Source organism: Ruditapes philippinarum, unplaced genomic scaffold (assembly GCF_026571515.1).
Source record: "Ruditapes philippinarum isolate M1 unplaced genomic scaffold, ASM2657151v2 ctg4772_1_1_1_1, whole genome shotgun sequence".
NCBI classification, from domain to species: Eukaryota; Metazoa; Mollusca; class Bivalvia; order Venerida; family Veneridae; genus Ruditapes; species Ruditapes philippinarum.
Genome location: NW_026861813.1, coordinates 124872 through 148391, shown reverse-complemented (window position 1 = coordinate 148391; position 23520 = coordinate 124872). Strand labels below are relative to the sequence as shown.

General features: G+C 32.2%; 1 protein-coding gene across 1 annotated transcript in view; it reads left to right on the top strand.

The window, feature by feature from the left end:
• Positions 1-2530: 2530 nt before the first annotated feature.
• LOC132716904 (protein scribble homolog) overlaps positions 2531-23520 on the top strand; it is a 74510-nt gene continuing 53520 nt past the window's right edge. The window contains exons 1-9 of the mRNA XM_060700238.1: positions 2531-2851; positions 2948-3065; positions 10257-10338; positions 12826-12915; positions 14646-14766; positions 19291-19365; positions 20726-20870; positions 21429-21501; positions 22338-22383. Coding sequence (XP_060556221.1) covers positions 2690-2851; positions 2948-3065; positions 10257-10338; positions 12826-12915; positions 14646-14766; positions 19291-19365; positions 20726-20870; positions 21429-21501; positions 22338-22383 — 912 coding nt within the window. The 5' untranslated portion in view covers positions 2531-2689. The remainder of the gene's footprint in view (positions 2852-2947; positions 3066-10256; positions 10339-12825; positions 12916-14645; positions 14767-19290; positions 19366-20725; positions 20871-21428; positions 21502-22337; positions 22384-23520) is intronic.

Here is a 23520-nt window from a genome sequence, read left to right as displayed (position 1 = left end):
CAAAATATATCATTTATCTTAAAAAGTTTACGTATATACATAATGAGTAAATGCACGTGCAAAGTTCATAGGAACTTCCGAAGTCATTTCCTTACATCATGAGTCATAACGTATGGTATGTAAACATAAGTTTTGAGGGTCATTATCCCCCTTTTGCGATTGAAGATGTATTTAAAAGAAGTTCTTTAAATTATCTAAAAAAAAAAGCACCTACCCATTGTAACCCCATCACTTCCTCCGTGGGATAACTCTGCCAATTGGGTGAGGGAATATCTGAGATTAAATTATCCACGTTCTTATTATCCGACTGTCCCCGTGCTGCGGTATTCGGGACCATGAGTATGTGCTTGGAAACTTACGAAGTTATAACCTTTATATTTTTATGTCATTTTTTTCTGATATAATTATCGTGTAATTTTAACAATTATAAGTATAATACCCATAAAGAATATAAGGCATTTATTTCAAATAATTTATTTTCGTCTCATCACATGTACATCAAGTGCATCACAATCCAAATAATTAACACTGATAAAAGTACATATGAGCCGCGTCACGACAAAACCAACATAATGGGTTTGCGACCAGCATGGATCCAGACCAGCCTGCGCATCCGCGCAGTCTGAATAGGATCCATGCTGTTCGCTATCAGTTTGTTTACTTGCTATAGGGTCTGTAAGCGAACAGCATGGATCCTGATCAGACTGCGCGGATGCGCAAGCTGGTCTGGATCCATGCTGGTTGCAAACCCATTATGTTGGTTTTGTCATGACGCGGCTCATATCTGCCATTCAATACAGCATTATAGGAGGCCTACGTGTAAGCAAAGCTTAACATAGAAAAATATAATAATAATGATAATAAAAATCATATTTACATATATACAATAATCACTTTGCTTTAAATGTATTGCTGTGATTCTATATTTTTTTAAGCTAAACTATAATGTATCAGAAAGCCTGCATGAAGCAATTCACTGAGCTGATGTTATATCAATTCTAATGAAATTAAAAACTATAGAACCATAATAAAAACATTGCTCCATATATTTCATGAAAGTCCTGAGAGACGTTTATATAATCAGAATTTCGCTTCCAATTGAAAATTAATTAATGTTTTTGATGCAGAAAATGGATTGAAATATGACTCATCAAAAATATGGAAAAAGGGTGATCCCCGCGGAAACATTTATCGCAACACAGTTACAAATCAATTTTCAAAGGACAAGAAAAAAACCACAACACTGTTCAAGTACTGGAGCTGGCAGCCACACGGCACTCGACATACAGCGGTTCAACTTTGTGTAATGTACATACGTTTTTCTTTTCCCGTTGAAATTAAGATTTTTTTAATGTTTTCAAGACAGATAATACATTTCAATACGACTCCTCAAGTGTTTTACTACATTTGACTAGTGTGCGGGATGAAAAATACGCCCATCATCCTGATAGAGATATGAGCGGAAAAAAAAACAACAACAAAAACCTGTCAAAATAAATGATCGGAAAATTGGGCTTGAGGGGAATTTAGTATTTAGTATTAGATTTACTTTAAACTTCGCCAATGATTTTATTTGAAGTTAAAGTGACGGGGACTATTTGGTCAGAAAAAAGTAGCATCTTTGAACAAGAATCGCTATTTTAGCTTTTACACGGATTTATATTACTGTAATATAAATCCGTGGCTTTTAGCTTTTCAAACAAAATAATAATTTAACAAATATTATAGATCTATTACGAAAACTGATATGTCGATTTGAACTAGAGAATGCAAGCCCGTGGGTTTTAACTTTCAGGCCCGCCTTCCTGAGGTTTTGAATTTCTTTATTTATCACATATAAACCGTGCCGATTTTGCGACTCCGTAAAAACGGTATTGCACGGCCGTGCATATAATTTGACGCGACGTCATTTGCGTAAGACAAACATTGTGTCAAGACGTGTTAAATGTAAGCGTTACACTATTGGCGCGTCATTGAAAAATGATTCTTTTTCACTTTAAACACTCTTTATTTTGGATATGTGATAAATAAAATATTTCATTCGTGTAATTTCAATACTGAATTTATTGAACTCGTTGAATAAAATAATATTATGCTCGCCAGAGGCTCGCATAATATTACTTTATTCAACTCGTTCAATTAATTCAGTATTGAATTTACACTCATTCAATATCCTCTATTTATTTTTATTTTTGTGTTAAGGATAACAAACATAACTTTCTAAAAATTACTTACATTAACAAAAAGCTCTTTGATTTCGCTTGCATGTTAAATGTCCGTGCCAATCATTAGATCTAGAGGCAAGTTTGAACAAATTAATTTAAACTGGGACCAAAAATATACTTATGTTATTTTGTGTCCAAAATTTACGCAACAACAAATAACTTAATAAGGATGTTTATGTAAATAAAACTTGACTGGTAACAACAATTAATATAGCAATTACTGGGCTATGGGAGAGAAATCTGGTGAGCATAAACAATCACAACTTATTACTTCCCTTTGCGGATAAGTTTAGCATTGTGGGATATTTTGTGACGTCACATACTATATACAGTATTCGAAATTTAGATATGTAGGCTCTCATTTACCCGGAAAATTGCTCCTATTTTAACATTTTATTCATTTATTGTAACGTAGATAAATTGTGCATATGTTGCCTGAAGTGACTTAGTGGATTAAAAGTGCCATGTTTAAGTGTATTCCAATTTTCAAGGCGTGTAATCGCCAGGTAGAGTGGATAGACAGAAGACACTGTAACCTACAGTCGGTACCCGACGATGTGATGCGGTATACTCGATCGCTTGAAGAAGTATTTCTAGATGCAAACAGTATAAGGGAGTTACCAAAGGTATGTGTTACTTGATTATGTGATGCATTTGTTGAACCACATCTATTTTCATACAGTGATAGGCATAAATTAAACGTTTCTACTTTTCCTTTACAGAACTTCTTTCGGCTCGTTCAGCTGAGAAAAGTAACTTTAAGCGACAATGAAATTGGGAAATTACCGCATGATGTGGCCCAGTTGGTCAACATGGTTGAGTTGGACATCAGCAGAAATGGTTTGTATCAATGTTTTAGTCTTAAAAATAGGTTTTCACTCTCAAAAAACAATCGAGTAACGTTGACCTACTTTTATGGAGACCGCCATCTTGGATTTCCCCAATTGCTTTATTAAGTGTATCAAAAGATACACCCTCTTTTCTGTGTTACCATTTGTCAGAAATACGGTACTATACATGTAACAACACAAGTTGAACATCATGATTGTATCCTATCCAATTCTTCAATGCTTTTTGTTGGATAATTTTAATCAAAAATTCTACAAATCATCAAATTTTTGGCAGTTACACACCCATTTATTTTTGGTTTACTCACCTGTTGAATCATTTACACGATTAGCAATCTTATGTCCTGGCTGAAATGTCGCATGAAGCCAGGATGAAGTAAATATTTGCTTATTGTTGGAATATATGTTTCTAAATCTAATTCAGTGTTCTTTCCAGCTTAGGGTCAATTTGACTCCAGTATTACCTGTAAAGGGGAATAAAACATCACCCCTCAAATTTTTAAGACACTTCACCCCTCAAGACACTTCATCCCCTAAAACCAGTAAGACAATTCACCTCACATGTCCTATAATTTCTTAAAAAAATATTTCAATGACAAATAAAGCTTTTAATAGTTTTATATTTATTTATTTTCTTTATGATATTGTTTGTGTTTTAATAAGTCAAATCATTTACATACTGTCATAATATAACAGAACATAACATAATTTACAGCAAGCATACAAAATGGAAACAGTTCTGTTAAAGGAACAGTGCTGAGGTAAAAATGCATGAAAACATAAAATTTAAAATTCTTGCATTTCTATTTAAAATAGAAAAAACTGCAAAAGATTAGGTAGAAATATACTGATAGTTCAATTAAAAATCAATGAACCAAGCTAGATTAAGTGTCACAGACATGCTTTACCTCTTAAGCTCTGTAAACTGGAACTCTGACATATACATGCTAGGCTATCCCTTTTCTACAAAATTCACCATGGTCTGGTTGCTATCCCCATAGAAAAATATTGACAGCCCTCTTCTGGCCTCCCTGTTTTTAACATTTTTAATATTCTTCTTTTAGTCTCTCTTGAACAACTCTTTTTAACTTTCTTGCTATTTTGACGCGCAGACATGTCTCCGTCCTTGCGAACTTTTTTACATTAATGGAATATAGATAAGAAAGAAAGCATTTTTTATCATTTCTAACAATAATTATTATTTTTAGAAAACAGATTGAGAGAATAATCAGAAATTTTGCACACAATTGTACCTCCATCAAATGTACACAAATCTTGAAAAAAAAACATTTCCAGTCTTTTCATTTTAAAACCTCAGTGGAGTCCCTTTAATATATTACAACATCATGTAGACAAAAAGATGAGAAAGACAATTTAAAGATGATAATTATATAAATAAAAATTTATAACTTATTAACAGATTTATAATTGTTAAGTTTTTAATATATTTATAATGTTTTACTTTCATTTGGAATTAATAACTTACTGTCAATTAAAGAACAAAGGATGTGTGGAAGGGATTAAAATATTATTATGTTTCTGAGATAAATTGATATACATGTACAGGTTCTGACACTTTAAAGGATTCATTGATATAAAGCAAGTTATTTTAAGCAATCAAAGTTAATTGCAGTTTAATATTATAATGACAAATGATATTTGTTTACAAACCCTATTACAAGTAGAGAAACTGATAGCGAAAAGCATGGATCCTGATCAGACTCAGCGTTTTTTTTCTCTACTTTGGGAATGGTGCCGGTACCAGACTGATTGGGAAAAAATGTGTTATTTTGACTAAAATTGGGAATTTTTTTAATGCATTTTTTTCAGCTACAAATGAGATTAGAGATCATGAATAAAGATAGCTAACAGCTTTTACTGTCCAGATAGAACTATTGAGTGGTGATTTATATGAATATGTTGGATTTAAATGATTTTAGAAAAATCACTTGGCCTTGTGGGCATTTTGAACAGCCATTTTGGGAATTTAACATTGGAAATTGGGAATTTTAATGTCTATTTTCTATTGGGAATGGTACCGTTTTAGGGTAGTAGTTATATAAAGAAAAAAAAACACTGAGACTGTGCGGATGCGCAGGCTGGTCTGGATCCATGCTGGTCGCAAACCCATTATGTTGATTTTGTCATGTCGCCGCTCATTTATTGATTGTATTTCTTTGATATTTCAAAAATATTATTGTGAAATGAGTCTTTTGTTAGAAAAAGAAAATCTTAAAACAGTATCACTATCTTTAACAGGTCTACATTTAATTAAATTATTATATGTTAGAACAATAAAATAGTTAAAAAAATTTATTACCATTGATTAGTCATTACATTTCACATAATGTTCACCTTCACTTGTGTAAAATATAAAAGCAAAAAAGGGATGAAATGTCTTAATCAAATTTCATAAAAAGAGTTATCAAGGGTCTGGTGTGTGTGTGAATGGGGGGGGGGGGGTTGAATGGTATTAAGTTATATGGCTCATTTGAAATTCAAACTATTCTAAAGGTTCATGCCATTAAAAGCAACAGTTAACACTTTTTCAGAAATTGTTTATACCATTCTTCACACAATTCACACAGACAGGTTAAACTTTGCTCCTGATAACTTTTTAGGGTCAGTGCCATTGGCATCATTATTTCTATCAGAATTTTATACATTTTACACATATTTTGGTTAAGGGTCTGGGACAATACTTTTGTTTTTTTATGTAAAGAAAGTTGTTAATCTTCAGTGCTTTTGGAACAGAAAACATTTCAAGCAGCCCAATATTTTCATGCAAGGTGACCACAACAATAAGACATTTCGTCTGTGCACTTCAAATGTTTGCAACTTTGCGGTATTGTATAACAGCAAGCATTCATCTACAAGTTGAAACAGACTAAATGCCGAACTGTGTCCTGGACAGTGACATACATATGCAATTAACAAGATTCAATGATTTCTACCCATACACCGCCTGTCCTTAGGCCAATCAAAAAAGATAATTTAATACCACATGATAACAAAATGGAAAAAAAGACCTCTAAAAGGGAGGCCAATCAAAATAGATAATTTAATACCACATGATAACAAAATGGAAAAAAAAAGACCTCTAAAAGAGGTGCCTGCGGGACCCCACTATGTTTTTGTCGGGTGACCTATATATAGAATCGAAATAGACTTCATCGTGTACAAAGCTCAAAACCAGTGTGTAGGCTTCTACGGGATTAACACTATATAATGGAGTATTTCTCTTAAAAGAAGGACCATTTGCTCCATTGTTCAGAAAGAAGTCTTTTTCGTGTTTTTTTTTCGAATAAAGTTAAAAATCCTGTCTGATAAACTTTGATATACAAGAAATTTAATTATTGCATTTTATGTTTTTGTGTCAATTGAAATGTTTTAATGTAAAATTTTCTTTAAGTAAACTATCAGCATTAATTTTGTGATTAGGAAAATATGCCTATCAGTAAAATTCATAAACAGTTTCCTCCTGTTCAACCACTTCCCCTATAAGCTGCAATGAGATCAAGTAAGTAAGTTCATGACCCCATTGAAATAGAAGCCACATTAAGTATTATTCATCGTATTAGGTTGTTGGAGCACTGGATAACAGGGACATCCATCATGTTATAAATTGCTCAAGTTGGTTGTTCAGGACACAGCCATGGATAAATACATGTATGACTGAAATGGCTATAAATGTCATGAATGATGAAATGACTTTCTGAGGCAGGGCAAGAACTACCTTTTCACTGACTCTCTGAGGCAGGTCAAGAACTATTTTTTCACTGACTCTGAGGCATGGCAAGATCTACATTTTCACTGACTCTGAGGCAGGGCAAGAATTACCTTTTCATTGGCTCTCTGAGGCAGGGCAAGAACTATTTTTTCACTGACTTTTTGAGGCAGGGCAAGAACTACCTTTTCATTGACTCTCTGAGGCAGGGCAAGAACTATTTTTTCACTTACTTTCTGAGGCAGGGAAAGAACTACCTTTTACTGACTCTGAGGCAGGGCAAGAACTACCTTTTCACTGACTCTAAGGCAGGGCAATAACTACCTTTTCACTTTCTGAGGCAGGGCAAGAACTACCTTTTCACTTTCTGAGGCCTGACAAGAACTACCTTTTCACTGACTCTCTGAGGAAGGACAAAATCTGCCTTTTCATTTACTCTGAGGCAGGGCGACAACCTCCTTTTCACTGACTTACTGAGGCAGAGTAAGAAATAGCGTTTGAATTTATATAATCTCTGAAGCATGGCAAGAACTACCTTTTCACTGACTTTCTGAGGCAGGGCAAGAACTACATTTTCACTCCTGAGGAGGGCAAGAACTGTCACTTCCTGAGGCATGGCAAGGACTGCCTTTTCACTGACTCTCTGAGGCAGGGCAAAATATACCTTTTCACTGACTCTCTGAGGCAGGGCAAGAACTACCTTTTCACTGACTCTCTGAGGCAGAGCAAGAACAAGCTTTTGAATGGCTACTTTTGAGTAAGCACTGACTCTGAGTCAGAGCAAGAATTAGCTGTCAGAGAGTAAATTTCAAGAAATTAAGAAGCATCAGAGTGACTGAAGTCTTAACATCCATGTATTGATTGCTTATTAACCTTATCAGACTGTTTTTGAGTTGTTGCTTTATTTTGCTTCTGCAGCAATTATTTTATTGGAAAATATTATTAGAAATAAATTAAGTTGTTATTTGATATTATCAGGAAAGCATTTCACATTTTGTTTGACAAGCATCAACAATCACTTGTTCATTTTATTGATGAGATAATCTTATGCCTTAACCTGATTGAACTAAAGTTGATAAGCCTTTGCAGCCAGTATAGTGCCATGCCAGCCCACACATCTGTGTAATCTAAAACAAATAGACTATCTATAATTTTTACACTTAAATACATGAGGGTATGACAAGTCCATTAAGTGTTATGAGTTAAGTCAAGAGTCAGGTTACTCATACAGTTTGTGTGTCTGACCAGACCCTGAGCCCTAGGTACCATTCTGGTTAGTTAAGTATACTTTACAAAAAGTTGGTGGTTCTATCAAAGTCCTGGTGGGTGTATCCATCATATCGGGAATAAAATGGAACCAATGGCAAAGAAAGCAAAAGAAAACAAAAAACACACACATAAACTAGCTAAATTTTATAGTTGACCAATTGCGTCATAAATTTTTATAATGAACTCAACAATTCACAGTTGGGGAAAATCATTACATGAATTTATGGGATTAAAGAATGTAGAATGTGCTATATAATTATACATGTATACTTGTATATTGATCTAGTATAAATAGGTGCGAAACATTTTATTTGAAATCATCTTTTGGCAGATATACTGAAGGAGGATTTATTATGTCAATCCCATTTTCTGCTCTGACAATTATTTTTTTTATACTGAAATGTTTGCATGTTTAATGACTCCTTTTTTAAAAGACATTTTGAATTTTATGTCAAGAAATGTTCAGGTCTATTTTGATCAAATTGCTTGTCTGGTGTTGAATAGCAAGTATAATATTAAGTGAAAGAATTTTATATGATGTAATAGTTAAAATTATAAATCGCCAATTTTATTATTTTTATATGATATTTATATACCAAATGTTGTCTATAGGGATTATTTCTTGAAATGTATTTACATTTAAGCCTTGTGAATTTTCCTGATAAATGATGCTTTAAGAACCTTGACCATCTTGAAAATTAATTTAATTAGTAAAATTAATTTGGACAAAGAGTCAAGTACTCTGTATTATATTATAATGTCAGCAAGTGTTTCCTATTTATCATATTTGCCAAGACTTTGTTATACGTTTTCACATCACGTCAAATTGAAGACAAATCTTAACTTGTTTTGGTTATTTAATTTGCTTTTTCTGACATATTTGCTTAATGGCATGGAAGTTTCAAGGAGGCAAAGTCTAAGGAGATAGGGATGGCATCACTAGGAGAAAAATCTCGTTACAGTAAATGATATTGATTTTGCTCGTGCTGACAGTCTAGATTTAATTTTATTCCTAATGTCTCTTTTTTTTCCTGCAGTATTTTGTGGTGACAACTTTAAGAAAATTGGGTTTTATGATATTTCAGCAGCTCATTTTCAGTAATTTTAATTGAATGAATTTAGAGTTATCGCTGCAGATTTATAGCTCCTCCCATCAGTTGTTTTAAGCCTGGTTTCTGCCCAGAGGAAAGCATTAGCAGGCATCGAAAAATATTTTCAGTCACTTGTCCTGCAGGACGAGAAGCTTCTAAATCCAATGTGCCGGCAATATGTTCCTACTGGTCCTGCATCAAGTTCTCTTAAATTCTACTTGTTATTATGAGCGGATGTGTGAAATGTGTAATCACTGGTAAGTTTCCGAGATGGCAGTTTGGCTGATGTTCATCAGTCACCGTCCTTTGTTTTCCATAATTTCTCCTTATTAACCACTTCACAGGAATGAACCTTAGGTTGTCCTTTACAAAGGTTGTACAAATGGTTCCAGTCTGATGCATAAGTCTTAATGCATTTAAGTATTTCTAAGGAGCAAAAAAACGAAAGAACTTTAAATGAAATCTTTAAAATCTTCTTCTCAGAAACTACTTTGCCAAGAGGTTATATATTTGGCATGTATCATCACTTGTGGTCCTTTACAAATGTATATAAATCATAGGGTCAAACTTGTATAATAGTAAAAATGCCTTAAAAAATCTTCTTCTCTGAATGTACAATGCCAAGAGTAAAACACTTTGGTGACAGTATTAAAGGGTCTACTTTTCAGTTAAACAAGTGTTTTATTGAATCAATTTCTTCACTTAAACTCTGGCACGGATCTTGACTAAATCTTGTCCATTTGTGTTTTACTTAAAAAATGTTGATTTTAGCAATGGTGCTAAGAGACATGTGGATATGATCTTTTTGGATTGGAACCATTACATTACTTAGTATACAGTTCCACCGTTTTAAACAGTTGCACACGCTTTAGATATGATGACATGACTTTCCTAATTCTGTAGAATCTTTTATCAAAAATTTATGCAACATCTTTGATGATTTGCATCAAAACTTGTCTTTATTTCATTATCAAGCACTGTGAAGTTAACTGACATGTGCATAATAGGGTCCAGTTGCTGCTGCATTTAAAAAAGTTATATATGTCTTATGATTGTACTGATACTGAAATAATGAGATGACTTTTCTTTCTTTCAGATATTGGTGAAATACCAGAAAATATCAAATTTTGCAAGAATCTACAAGTCTTGGATATCAGTAGTAATCCCCTAGTCACACCGTAAGTAATCCATTTATTCTACATCTATACCGTCTGTAAATTTGAGAGGAATATTTTCCACTTAGTTTAATTAAAGTGACATTATGCCTAACCAAGTGTAAATGGTCAGCGAACAGGTAAAAATCAAAATGACTCGACATTTTGCCATAATTGTGTTCAATTTTATATTTTACTATAAAAATTGGTCAGTATTATATAAATCCATTGGACCAATAGATATTTCCAAAAATGGATTATATTGTTAAAAAAAAACAGTAGGCCTAGGGCAGTCTTTTTATCATTTAAGGTGTTTCGATGAAATATTTTATTTTAAGCGTTTTACATGATCAGCTATTGGTCAATCAGCATTATAATAGACAGCAGTACAGAGCTTGCACTTTTATGTTTTTTTTCTTCTGACACTGCTGATGTTTGTAGAAACTTGCAGGGGTCTAGCTAGCATAGAGTGCAGTTAGTTATATTTTCTTTGGAACTTAACAGAGCCTTTTTCAAATTGATAACAGAATATTTTATAATGATAAAGTTTAATCAATGTTGGAAGGTTATTCACTGTCATTTATGACATTCTCCTACGCTAATGTAACATAACTGTTTATTGCTATACCTGAACAAAAATTCCTAATATTACAAAGTGGGAAGGTTCACAGAAATATTGTAAAATAAAGCATATATTTTAAATTTATTGTTAGATATTGAAAATGTTATATAAGGCCAGTTTCATCAAATACCAGATAATACCTTATTTCAAGTACAGTTTTTCAAACGTTTAGGTTTTACATATACATTTGTATGTAAATTCTATGTATTTAGTTTCTGATATGTTAATTCCTATCTGAATTTGCATGCAGTTGTATTTTAGTTTTAATGATACACAAATGTTTGAATGTTCAGCAGAGATCAATAATTTGTATAGTTTGGAAAAAAAAAACGTAACTGGTTTACAAAAGAAACAGCAGATAAGAATGATTTAGCCATGTTGTGATCTTTTTTATAATCATCATCAAAGCAAAGCATTCTGTTTTCAAACAAAGTAACATGTGCATTTTATGGGTTTGTCCTTTCAAAAGAGACATGTCACTGTAGAAAATAATTGGAAATTCTACTTACTACAGGATTGTGGCAAAAAAAAACCCCAACAACACAAACCCAGCCTAGAAATGTTTTTTTGCTTTAAAGGGCATATCTTATGAAATATTTTTATAAATTTTCTTAACAGTAAAATTATATTGAATCTAATGGTTGATTCCTGAAATAGTTATAACCAGAAATATATAGTCTGTTATTTGACACGCATGAATATTGTTCGTAAACAGAATAAAAGATGTTCCAAAGAAAATATAATGTCGCTATTCAAAGTAGGCTTTTAACCATTTAGCACCATGCAATAATTTATAACATGCACCATTTGCTTCATAAGCAATTATTCTACAATTATATTTCTTTCATACAATCATTTTAAAAGTATTCTTTTTTTTACAAAATCAGAAAAATATTATTTTTTTGCAGCAGATATATAGCTTTATAAGTTTATACACTTCTTAGGAGATTGTTTGAATTTCTTGATTACTATTCTACTTTATCGTCGTATGATATAGGGTATGTAACCTGCAGACCCTTAGTTTTTGCAAATATTAGAGAAAAAAAAGAAGAAATTTGATCTTTAGGCAGCAAATTTTGTAGTCCCATCAAAGTTCAGTGGTATTCAGTGCAGAGCTCTGCAGAATAACTTGAAAGAAATCCCTTTTTTGTCACTTTTCATTTCTCATTTAAACTTTTCATTTCTCATTTAAATCATCTTGATTTAAATGACTTCAATTTTTCCTAAAAAAATCTTAAATTAGAAGGAAATGAGACGATTGTTTTGTAATGAAAATGGCTCTCCTGAATATGATTCAAATTATTGTACCACTCATATTAATATGATGTTGTTGGGAGTATTAAACTCAAAGTTATACAGAGGTTTGAATCCCCCTAGTGGTAAGAATCTTTGGAATGGTTTGATTTCAGAAATATTACCCTAAAATTCGCCCTAATTTTATGTCGGAAGATGCTGGACAGCCTGCTAATGGTGTCCTTCACTTATACGGTAGACGTTTAATTGTAGAAACAGCATGTGTAAAAGTAAGAATAATCTACATTTATATAAGCATTGGTAAGTTAAACAATTTAAATTGAAAACTCCTATTTTTTGCCTCAAAATGGTCCAAAAACTCCTATATTTCCTGCTAAAATATTCCTATATTCCTCCTTTATTTTGGATAAGACCTGGTTGACAGCCTGGACTTAAGACATCCAATCCAGAAGCAGTTGTCTGGCATTGTCTTGAATAAAAGTACATATTGTTTGTCTTAAAAAATTGGTTTTTGACATAATTACTAAAAATATTGGAATAAAAAATTCACTGATCTTTGGGTCCGTGACACTTTATATTGTTTTAGTGTACATGAAATGGCAAACATTATCATTCTGTAATTATTCTATTTATAGGTTACCTTCTGGAATAACACAGTTACGGAACTTGACACATCTTGGTCTCAACGACGTATCTCTGTCATGGCTACCCAAGGACATTGGCAGGTAACAAAAGTTTATTTTAATTCAAAGTAACCCTATTTGACTTGATTGATAATATGAAAGGTAAAAGTTTGAAAACTCAAGTCTGTATGTTCCAGACAATTTGCAGATTTATCAGCTTTGTTGTTGGTTTTATTCAATCTGTTCAATGAACATTTAAAACATCTTATTTGTTTGAACAAGTGGGCTAGAAAGTTCAGATTTTTATGGGAAAACTGTGATTTCAAAGAAAATTTCGAGGAGGAAAATCACTTTTTGCTTGTTCCCAATTTCTGAGATAAATAATCTGTTTGAGCAGAATCATCTGTCCTGAATAAATCATTATATTTTAAGCTATTGATTTGATTTTGAATGCTGAGCTATTACAATGTATATTATACATGTATAAAACAGTTTGCTTGTTCATTTTGTTTGGAATATGTTTATATTAGATACTGGAAATATCATTGCATATATAATTACTAATACCATACTCACCTGGTTTCTATAATGCTGTGGTTGTTGTTACAGTATATATACACCCATGAATAATAATTATTGGCTTGGAAAACAATTTACTGGTTCAGTTACAGGTGAAAATATTTAAGCAATTATTACTTGATAAGTAAATTGTATGCCTTTGTATGATATGCATTAAGTTTGGATTACATTTGATATTGAAATACCTGCAGTTTTATTGCAAATGGTATTGTTCCACTTTGGAAATTAAAGGGACTCCACTGAGGTTTAAAAGTCTAAAAACATAACATTTGTATTTTTTGCATAAATGAGCTGGGGCACTTTAAACAGTAATATATGCAAAGAAATATACTTTGTAATAAATTGAAAATCGTATTTTTATGCTTTTCTTAGCCTAATTTGAGTGAAAAGCGTTTAAACGCTTTTCAGTTTGGGTCAGTTTTTTACAATTTGAATAATTATTCTGGAAAAACAGTGTGCGCGAATGATCTGAAATTTTGCACAAAGATTAGTGGTCTAAACCTACATCAAATGGTACAATTATCTGGAAAAAATATTTTCAGTCCCATCATGTCAAAAAACCTCAGTGGAGTCCCTTAAGACTGTTTCAGTGGAATTCAATGAATAAAGTAAAAGTAGGCCCTTTCCATGATTTTCTGTTCAGTGGTTCTTCTAAAGTACCTACAGATGAAATCATGCTTTGCTAGTATGTTCATGTAGTGGCACTTCATCTGGCATGTTCCTGTATCAAATTAATATAAACAATGGAATGCCTACATATATGACCTTGATTTTATCTGTTGATAAATTCTAAGACAAATGAAACAAGCCTATATTGTATACCAGAAATATTGTTTTAAGAAGTTTCACTATTAAGTCGCCATAATTCTTTCTTTAAATGCTAAATTATGTTGATGTAAAAAGATACATGATGAGTAACTGGGTTTTTCATTATGACACATACGAAAGTCATGTAAATCCCCTGCAGTATGTTAGGCTACCTTCTTACATTTTCATAAATATACTTTTCAGTTCTTTCAGTTTCTGGCTAATACTTACAATTGAATGTAGGACAAAACCCTACATGTCAAAACCCCACACCTCAAAATTTTATAGAGTGGACAAAACCCCACACATGAACTTCATAGAGTGGACAAAAACCGTTTTTTCTGTCTTCCCTTACAATTACATACCAAAATATAAGTCTTCCTTCTGTCAAACGTATGAAACCTGTGTATGGTATTAGATGTGTGAGAGTGTGATTTATATTTCAGCCTAAGCAGCCTGGTGTCTCTAGAGTTAAGAGAGAACATGATCCGACAGCTGCCAGCTTCTATGTCATTCCTTGTTAAGTTAGAGAGTCTAGACCTAGGAAGCAATGAGCTGGATGAGTTGGTAAGTCAACCTTTTTTTTCTTAACCTCCATAACTTCCTGAATTTCTGGAATAGGTTTGCAGTGTTTGTACTTCGGAACAGTCCATCACTGAAGTTGAAGGGTTTTTCAGTATAACTAATAACAAAAATTGATCTACAAATAATAAAGGACCTTGTCAGACTGCACAGGTTTGGTCTTGCTCACTCAGATTGTCATTAAGAGGCTACAGGGGGCCAAAATGATTGTCTCAAATGCATTTTGGGCCGCCTTAAAATTAACAAAAACACTCATTGTTATATATATGATGAAAATAAAATGACCGCCTCAAATTCAAAACAAACCTGCAAAAGATGTTAATGGCAATCATGCTTGCTTTTTTAATGCAGGTGGAAAAGGCAAAACAGTTACATATCTGGCAGGTTAATGTAATACTGTTAGATCTTTGTCATTAGTATACTAGCCAGGATAGTATGCCTTTTTGTGCAGGTTGACATGATACAAGGGAACAAACCTCTATAAATACTTCAGAACTGTTTTGATATGCGATAGAAAAACTTTCCTTATGCTATTCGCATATATCCAATGAATTTATCCATTTGAGAACTCTTAAATTAGTATAATCTGTTTTATGGCCAAAAAGACAAAAACTGAATATGTTGAAATAAATTCCACCTTTAGTGGGAATGAGTCTCTTTATGTGATAAGTAAGGTGTTTAATGAACATAAATACTGATCAAAGTGATAATGACTTCCCAGGGAAGAAAAATTCCCTTGTTTGTATTATGAGCTTGGAGAAAACAATCGCCATTAGTGAATCCTACAGGAACATTTCACAAGTACCAATTTCTATAAGGAAGATTTTTATATTCTTGTAGAATACAGGGCTGTATTTAGCAGTAATTTATTGATCCATGTAATCTTCTGGTTGTCTTCTCCAAGAATATATTAATATTTGTGGTCGCTGGGCTTTTTTTCCCTTTATATAAGTGAGGCAAACTATGGATGGGTTGCCGCTTAGTAATTATAGGGTATAAAGCTATTTCTTATGAAATGGTTTTATAAAATTTATCACTTGTAAATTTAAAAATGAGTTTGTTTCCATAATCTTATAGTTGAACTTTGAAAGAGTTGTAACATGGAGTGTATCTGTTATTATCAGTCACTATCTGTTTTTTAACACGCATGAGTACTGTACGTAAACATAATAAAATGTTCCGGAACAAAATATTAGTTTGCTATTTTAAGTAGGGTTTTATGTGTTAAGCAATGATTTGTGTATGCACCATTCACTTTGAAGGTAATTTACTAACATTATTCTTCCATACAAGTATTTTTTTTTAAAATTCAAACACAAATTTTGCAGTAAATATATATAACTTTATACACTCAGAAACACTAACCTTTATTCAAAGTTCCAAAAATTCAGAAATGTCTTGGATACATTCTTCAATGTCAGTTCAGTGCGAAAATTTATTTGACCCCCCATAAGGTCTTTAAGGACAAGCAGCCTTTGTAAAAAATAAAATTATGCAGTACTGAATTAAAGACTTTTTGTTTGCATTTTACAAGTCATTCCACTTTTTTTCAATTTCACAAAATACTGTGTTTAAAATTCCAAAAATGAAAGGATAATTTCTTTCGTGAGAAAAAGCCCTTGGACTAAATTACAAATATTTTTTTTACAGTATACTATATGAACTTGAAAATTTGTTGGGGATGTGAACAAATTCTGAAAAGTTTATGTTTTAGGAATATAAAAAAATATGTTCTTGTTTTAAATCTAGGTCACTCGCAGTGGAACCTAAAGTGATTGGCCTCAGTCATCAATAAAGAGCTAAACCAGCCTGGCCCCAAGGTTATTAAACCATTTCCTGAGATCAAGCTCAAATATTGGAATTTTCATTGGTCAATTCACTCATTGGTCAATTCACATTTTATGCCTGTTTCTGACCAATCAAATACCTGAGATCTGAGTTTGAGATTAGAATATTTCTTTATAACCTTCCCATGCAGTCTTACCAGCCTCTATACTATTGATACTAACTCAAGTTTTTGTATATATTTTAATATTAAAATCCCATTAAACACTGAATGGACTGTTCTATATTTGAAGCAGGGCAGACGCAATAGAACAAAGGTTGAAAAGAAAGGCTGAGAGATAACTACTTGAATGTTGATATATAAAAAAAGTTTAGATTTTTTACATGCATAAATAACATTTTGCCTTCGGATACTACAGTTAGATTAATAAAACATTCATTTATTCAAGGCCTATGAAATGTGGGTATAATACGGGACAATGACCTGATTTGACCCAAGGATTTTTGTTAATTAAAAACGAAGCATATAATATTATCGACATTTTGTGACATTGATCATTGCTATATGCTAATCAAAGTGACACGGGCACTTCAAATAGAAAAACTAGAAATGTGTCCATAGGACACGGGTGCCCCCACCGCGCCACTGTTCTGTCAATCTTTTTACTAAGTCAAGGGAAATAACTCTACAAATACTGGATAAATCCACAAGCGAAACCCCAGGTGCAACTCTAAATATGCTGAGCAACCTGCCCATAAGGTTTAATGACTATGTCCAATCCTTTTTGAGTAACTTGCGACACAAGTTGAAAATTGCAAAAATTTTCTAAGTGAAGGGCAATAACTCTAAAAATACTAAATAAATCCAGACAAAAATACCTGGTGCACAACTGCACATGCTGATCAATAATCCTGTAAAGTTACATGACTCTAGGTCAAATACTTTTTGAGTTACGTGCGACACATGTTGAAAATTGCAAGATTTTACTAAGTCAAGGGCAATAACTCCAAAAATACTAAAAATATCCACACAAAAATACCCAGGTGCACAACTACATATGCTGATCAACATTCCTGTAAAGTTTCATGACTCTAGGTCAAATACTTTTTGAGTTACGTGCAACACAAGTTGAAAATTGCAAAATTTTACTAAGTCAAGGGCAATAACTCCAAAAATACTAAATATATCCACACGAAAATACCCAGGTGCACAACTACACATGCTTATCAACATTCCTGTAAAGTTTCATGACTCTAGGTCAAATACTTTTTGAGTTACATGCGACACAAGTTGAAAATTGCAAAATTTTACTAAATGAAGGGCAATAACTCTGAAAATACTAAAAATATCCAAATGAAAATACCCAGGTGCACAACAACACATGCTGATCAACATTCCTGTAAAGTTTCATGACTCTAGGTCAAATACTTTTTGAGTTACATCCATCACAAGTTGAAAATTGCAAAATTTTACTAAGTCAAGGGCAATAACTCCAAAAATACTAAAAATATCCACACGAAAATACCCAGGTGCACAACTACACATGCTGATCAACATTCCTGTTAAGTTTCATGACTCTAGGTCAAATACTTTTTGAGTTACATGCGACACAAGTTGAAAATTGCAAAATTTAACTAAGTCAAGGGCAATAACTCTGAAAATACTAAAAATATCCAAACGAAAATACCCAGGTGCACAACTACACATGCTGATCAACATTCCTGTAAAGTTTCATGACTCTAGGTCAAATACTTTTTGAGTTACGTGCGACACAAAAGTGAACGGACGGACGGAAGGACGGACGGACAGACGGACGGACGGAAGGACGGACGGACAAGGGTAAATCTAAATGCCCGCCACTAACGTGGGGGCACAATAATGACTATCAGAGAGTTGTCTTGAGTTCAGGCATAGGGCTCATTTAAGCTGTTGAGAAAGGTTGATAGCTATTTGTTAGTGTATGATTTTATTTTTAACTTGATCTCTTGTTACGTTAAAATGCACATCTATTATGTTTATATATTTATTATTGTTTTCTTTGTCATACCTATGCCCTTGATTACAGGCATGTACAAGAGTTTTTTAAGGCTCTCTTATATAGCTTGTATTCCTTTTGAAAAGTGTCTTTGACCAAACTTTTGAAAGTTTAGTTCAAGAAAATAAGAAAATTGGTATTGAAACTTAAATTAAAATGAAAAAAAAAAGTTTAAAGTATAGTGTACATACTCAAGATTACATAATATATTATAGTGAGATGCAGAAATAGCTCAACATAGGAGTTACTGACTTTTAAAGGAGTTGTTAAATAATCTCTATTGAGGACAGTTTTATGCGGGAAAAAGAATGGCAGTATTTCAAAATTGAACCTTCTCATTCGATAATAAAGTACAGCAAAAGCATAAAATAAAGATTGTGTAAATTAAGTGTATAAGAACCAGAAATATTGTAATCTGTCACATTTTATAGAAGAAATTTTTTTTAAAATCATGTTTGATAATGTCAATAATTTTTTTCATACTGTGAAACTTTATTTAAAAAATGTGAGTGACCTAGATTTAAACCAGAACATTTTCTTTTATAATGATGTTTCTAAAAAAAAAATGAAAATTCTTATTTTTTTTTTATTTATTTTTTTAAATCATAAAAAAATACAAAGTAGGAATATATGGTTAGTACTGCAATGTTAGAATAAAGATTTATGAATAGCTTGTTATATATTTCAGCCGGACACAATTGGTTCTCTACCGGGCCTGCAGGAGCTCTGGTTGGACTGTAACGACCTTGCTGAACTACCTCCAGTAAGTCAATGTGCAGTTTAAATAATAAATATATATTGGAGTTCAAACCACTGTTGAATCTCCATCCTGTAACTAACCAGCACTGATGATATATATGTGGAAATAAAGTCTTGAAACCAGTAGATTTGAACTCTCATTACCTGAGTTGAAAGTGTTTGAGTAACAGACTCTTTAACCACTGAGCCACTTTACACCTTGAATCAATTTGTATTTCTATCAAAATGACAATAAGAGATTAATACAGGGCAGAGTAGGGTCATTGTTATAGTTTTTGCACATACTCGTGTTCAGTGGGCCGATTATCAGTTTTCGGCCCTTGGCTGCAAACTCATAATGAAAGTTTATAATGTTTATCTATAATATCTTAACATGTTTGAAACTGATGTTTGGACAACATTTTTATGTACAGAATGTTTATAAGTTATATAGTATATTTTATCTTAAAAATCACCCAAATAGTATACAGAACAAAAATAAACATGAAAATGAATAAAAGGATATAATCCGATATGAAAAGTGTCTGTTTGGTATGATTTATATACCATTATTTTGTAATCTTCCATCTGTACAAATAATGTAAAATATAATACAAATAAACAAATCAGTACATGCATAATAATAAGTAAATAGTTTTGGTCATGCTAGAAGTGTGAAAAAAACAACAAAAGGATGAAATTAATAACCTTATGATCACAAACATGAACAATCTTGTCTGGTTTTAGATGAATATTTGATTACAAAACAGCGATGAAGATGTTGGTAATTGCCTAGAGGCAAGAGAAACAACTCTTTGAAAAATAGATATTAAGAATAATGTTATTTTGTTTTGCTATTTGTTTTTTTTTCTATCTGAAAACAAAAAAAGTTAATCAGATAATTAAATTAACCTTTTGGATGTTACACATAAAGAGCGTTGGTTTTTGTTGTTGTTTGTTTGTTTGTTTTTCCAAAACAAAGACAATTTTTTTTTAGAAAATTGAATTAAACCTTTGAAAGCACAAGGGTTAATACGTACGTACTTGCCTGTGCCATCATCAGTTGACATCTTACGATTTAAATTAACATTCTGACTCAAATATTGTTTTCCCATATCTTTAGTTTTAAACCTATTGAATTGATAGTAGACAGGTTCGAATTCAAAGCAAAATATGTCTAATTACAACAATGTAGATAGATGGTTCAGATGATGATATCACTACATGTAGAATAATTCTTAATTTGATATAACTTCATATTACTTTTGATGCTCTTAGATTGACAACTGCCGATTCTTATGATATACATTCATGAGTTGTAATCTTCAATGATATGTATATATTGTAAATGGGATTTTATTTCTTTTGATTTCTTCTTATTTCAGGCGATAGGCAACTTAAAGAAGTTAACCCAGATTGATGTATCAGAAAACGTGTTAGAATTCATTCCAGAAGAGATCTCGGGTCTTTCAAACCTCACTGATCTCTGTCTATCACAGAACAACCTGGAGCGCCTACCAGAAGGAATCGGTACACAACACCTCTGTTTCCTATCATTCATTTTGTCAACTTTTGATTACACTGGAATTGAAAGTGATAATAGCCTTTGCCATAAGTATTATATTGAGCCTGCATATCCTTGAACTCTGAACAGGCCCAGTGGTTATAAAACTGTTTTCTGAGATCAGTCTAGAATCTCAGGGTGTCCATTGGTCAATGTAAATTCTATGCTGGTTTTTCGACCAATCAAATGTCTGAGATCTGAATTTAAGCTTAGGAAAATTCTTTATAACCTTGGAACCTGGTTCTATACTGTTGGCAGCTCAATTTGTTTATATTATTACTTAAATCCCTTACAATTTAAATGGACTGGCCCAATGCAGATCCATGAACTAAATTCAGGAGGCTTTAGAAGCCTCATTGACTATATAATAACTGACTTTGACTTACATTTCTGTTAAAACTGCAGGTTGAATTTGTAATCTAACTTTTGAAATATTAAATGTTTGTTGATAAATTTTTACTATTATTTTTTTCAGGGCATTTTAGATGTATGTTTATTAATTTTTGTAATGTTTTTTTTTTCAGGGCAACTAAAGAAACTAAGTATAATGAAAGTAGATTCGAACAGACTTATTGAACTCACATCACAAGTTGGATAGTGAGTTTATTTTCTTTCTTTTTTCATATAGAAAACTGTTATAAACTTCAATTGAACTGTTTAAAATTCAAAGCAGGGCAAATTCAATACACAACTTATGGCATGTTACGGGTAAGTTTGAGTATTTTTTAAAATGGTGAATCAGAGATCAGAGTAGATCAATTCTGTTAAACAAATAAGCATGGTTAGAGTTACTACATTGTCTGAATGTTTCTAAGCATTTCTAATTATGTCTGAAATATTTGCCCAGTTGGTAGACTTGATGTATTAATTTTAATCCATGCAATTAACAATAGTTTAACAAAGGAAATTAAAATCAGAATTACCATATTACATTGCAAGTTTAATAAATAGATTAAAAAAGAAGGAAAACAAGGACAAGCATATAGCATTGTGCATGCTATTTGTATTAACATGTTAAATGACACAGTTTTCTGCCAATTTGTTGGCATGTAAGGAAGCTTTCTAGCTAGCTTACAGAAGGTAAGTGGTTCTATTCAGCTTCATGTTTAAGCCTAAAATAATGTACATATACGGGGTTAAAAAACAATATTGAATTTTTTTGATGTTATAAAAAAATCTAGCCAAAAAACAGGAAAAAAATCATCATTAACATTTCAAATGTATAAAGAAATTTATACTTTGGCCATATAAATTATACTACAGTGTAACCTCTACAGAATGGTTCTTTGATGTTTTAAAGCGTCACATCATTAAGAATCTGCATCTCTCAAAGGATGTTGATCAGCTGGGGTTTTACTGTATATCATACACATAATGAGTACCATACTGTGGTTAGGTTAAATGTCATAAACCCTGTTTTACTTTGATTTCAGCTGCGAAAGTCTAGAAGAATTGATTTTAACAGAAAACCTTTTATCAGTGAGTATTAATCTTAGATTTTATTTCTGAATCAGCATGTTGTCTTTGTAATGTTAAGATCTTATAGACATTCAACCACCCACTAGTTAGTTACTCTGAAATTTCCTTATTATAATAAGATCTTTTGTTATGATGGGGTAATATGAAACCAAGTAGAATAAGGAAGTAAATTTACCAGTAAAAATTATCATTTTGCCGCCCATGTAATGATGTTTAAAGCAGCGGATTTGTGTTAATTAATATGATAAACTTTTTCAGATGAGTAAAATGATGCCATGTGTACTGGGTAATAACATTTAACCTGGCTTTAAAGCACTCGGATGTTACCTATAAAATACATTAGAATTTTCTATTCATAGTAATTTATGATAGAATTATGATAGTTAAAATAAAAAAAAATCAGTCTTATTTTGCACAATATGTTGAACTTTTAAAAAAGTTAAACTGAGGTGTGAATATTAAATGTACATTTTCTAGTCTATAATTTTATTAGCTCGACTATTCGATAAGAATAAGTAGAGCTATTGCAGTCACCCGAGCGTCGGCGTCGGCGTAACCACTTATGTTAAAGTTTTTGTAATAGTTCAAATATTTTCAAAGTCCATTGACATATGGCTTTGAAACTTTGCACACTTGTTCACCATCATTACCCCAACCTGTAAACAGGAGGAGGTAACTGTATCAAGCATTTTGACAGAATTATGCCCCTTTTTCGACTTAGAATTTACGTTAAAGTTTTTGTAATAGTTCAAATATTTTCAGAGTCCATTGACATATGGCTTTGAAACTTTGCACACTTGTTCACCATCATGACCCCCAACCTGTAGACAGGAGGAGGTAACTCTATTAAGCATTTTGACTGAATTATGCCCCTTTTTCGACTTAGAATTTACGTTAAAGTTTTTTGTAATAGTTCAAATATTTTCAAAGTCCATTGACATATGGCTTTGAAACTTTGCACACTTGTTCAACATCATGACCCCAACTTGTAAACAGGAGGAGGTAACTCTATCAAGCATTTTGACAGAATTATGCCCCTTTTTCGACTTAGAATTTACGTTAAAGTTTTTGTAATAGTTCAAATATTTTCAAAGTCCATTGACATATGGCTTTGAAACTTTGTACACTTGTTCAACA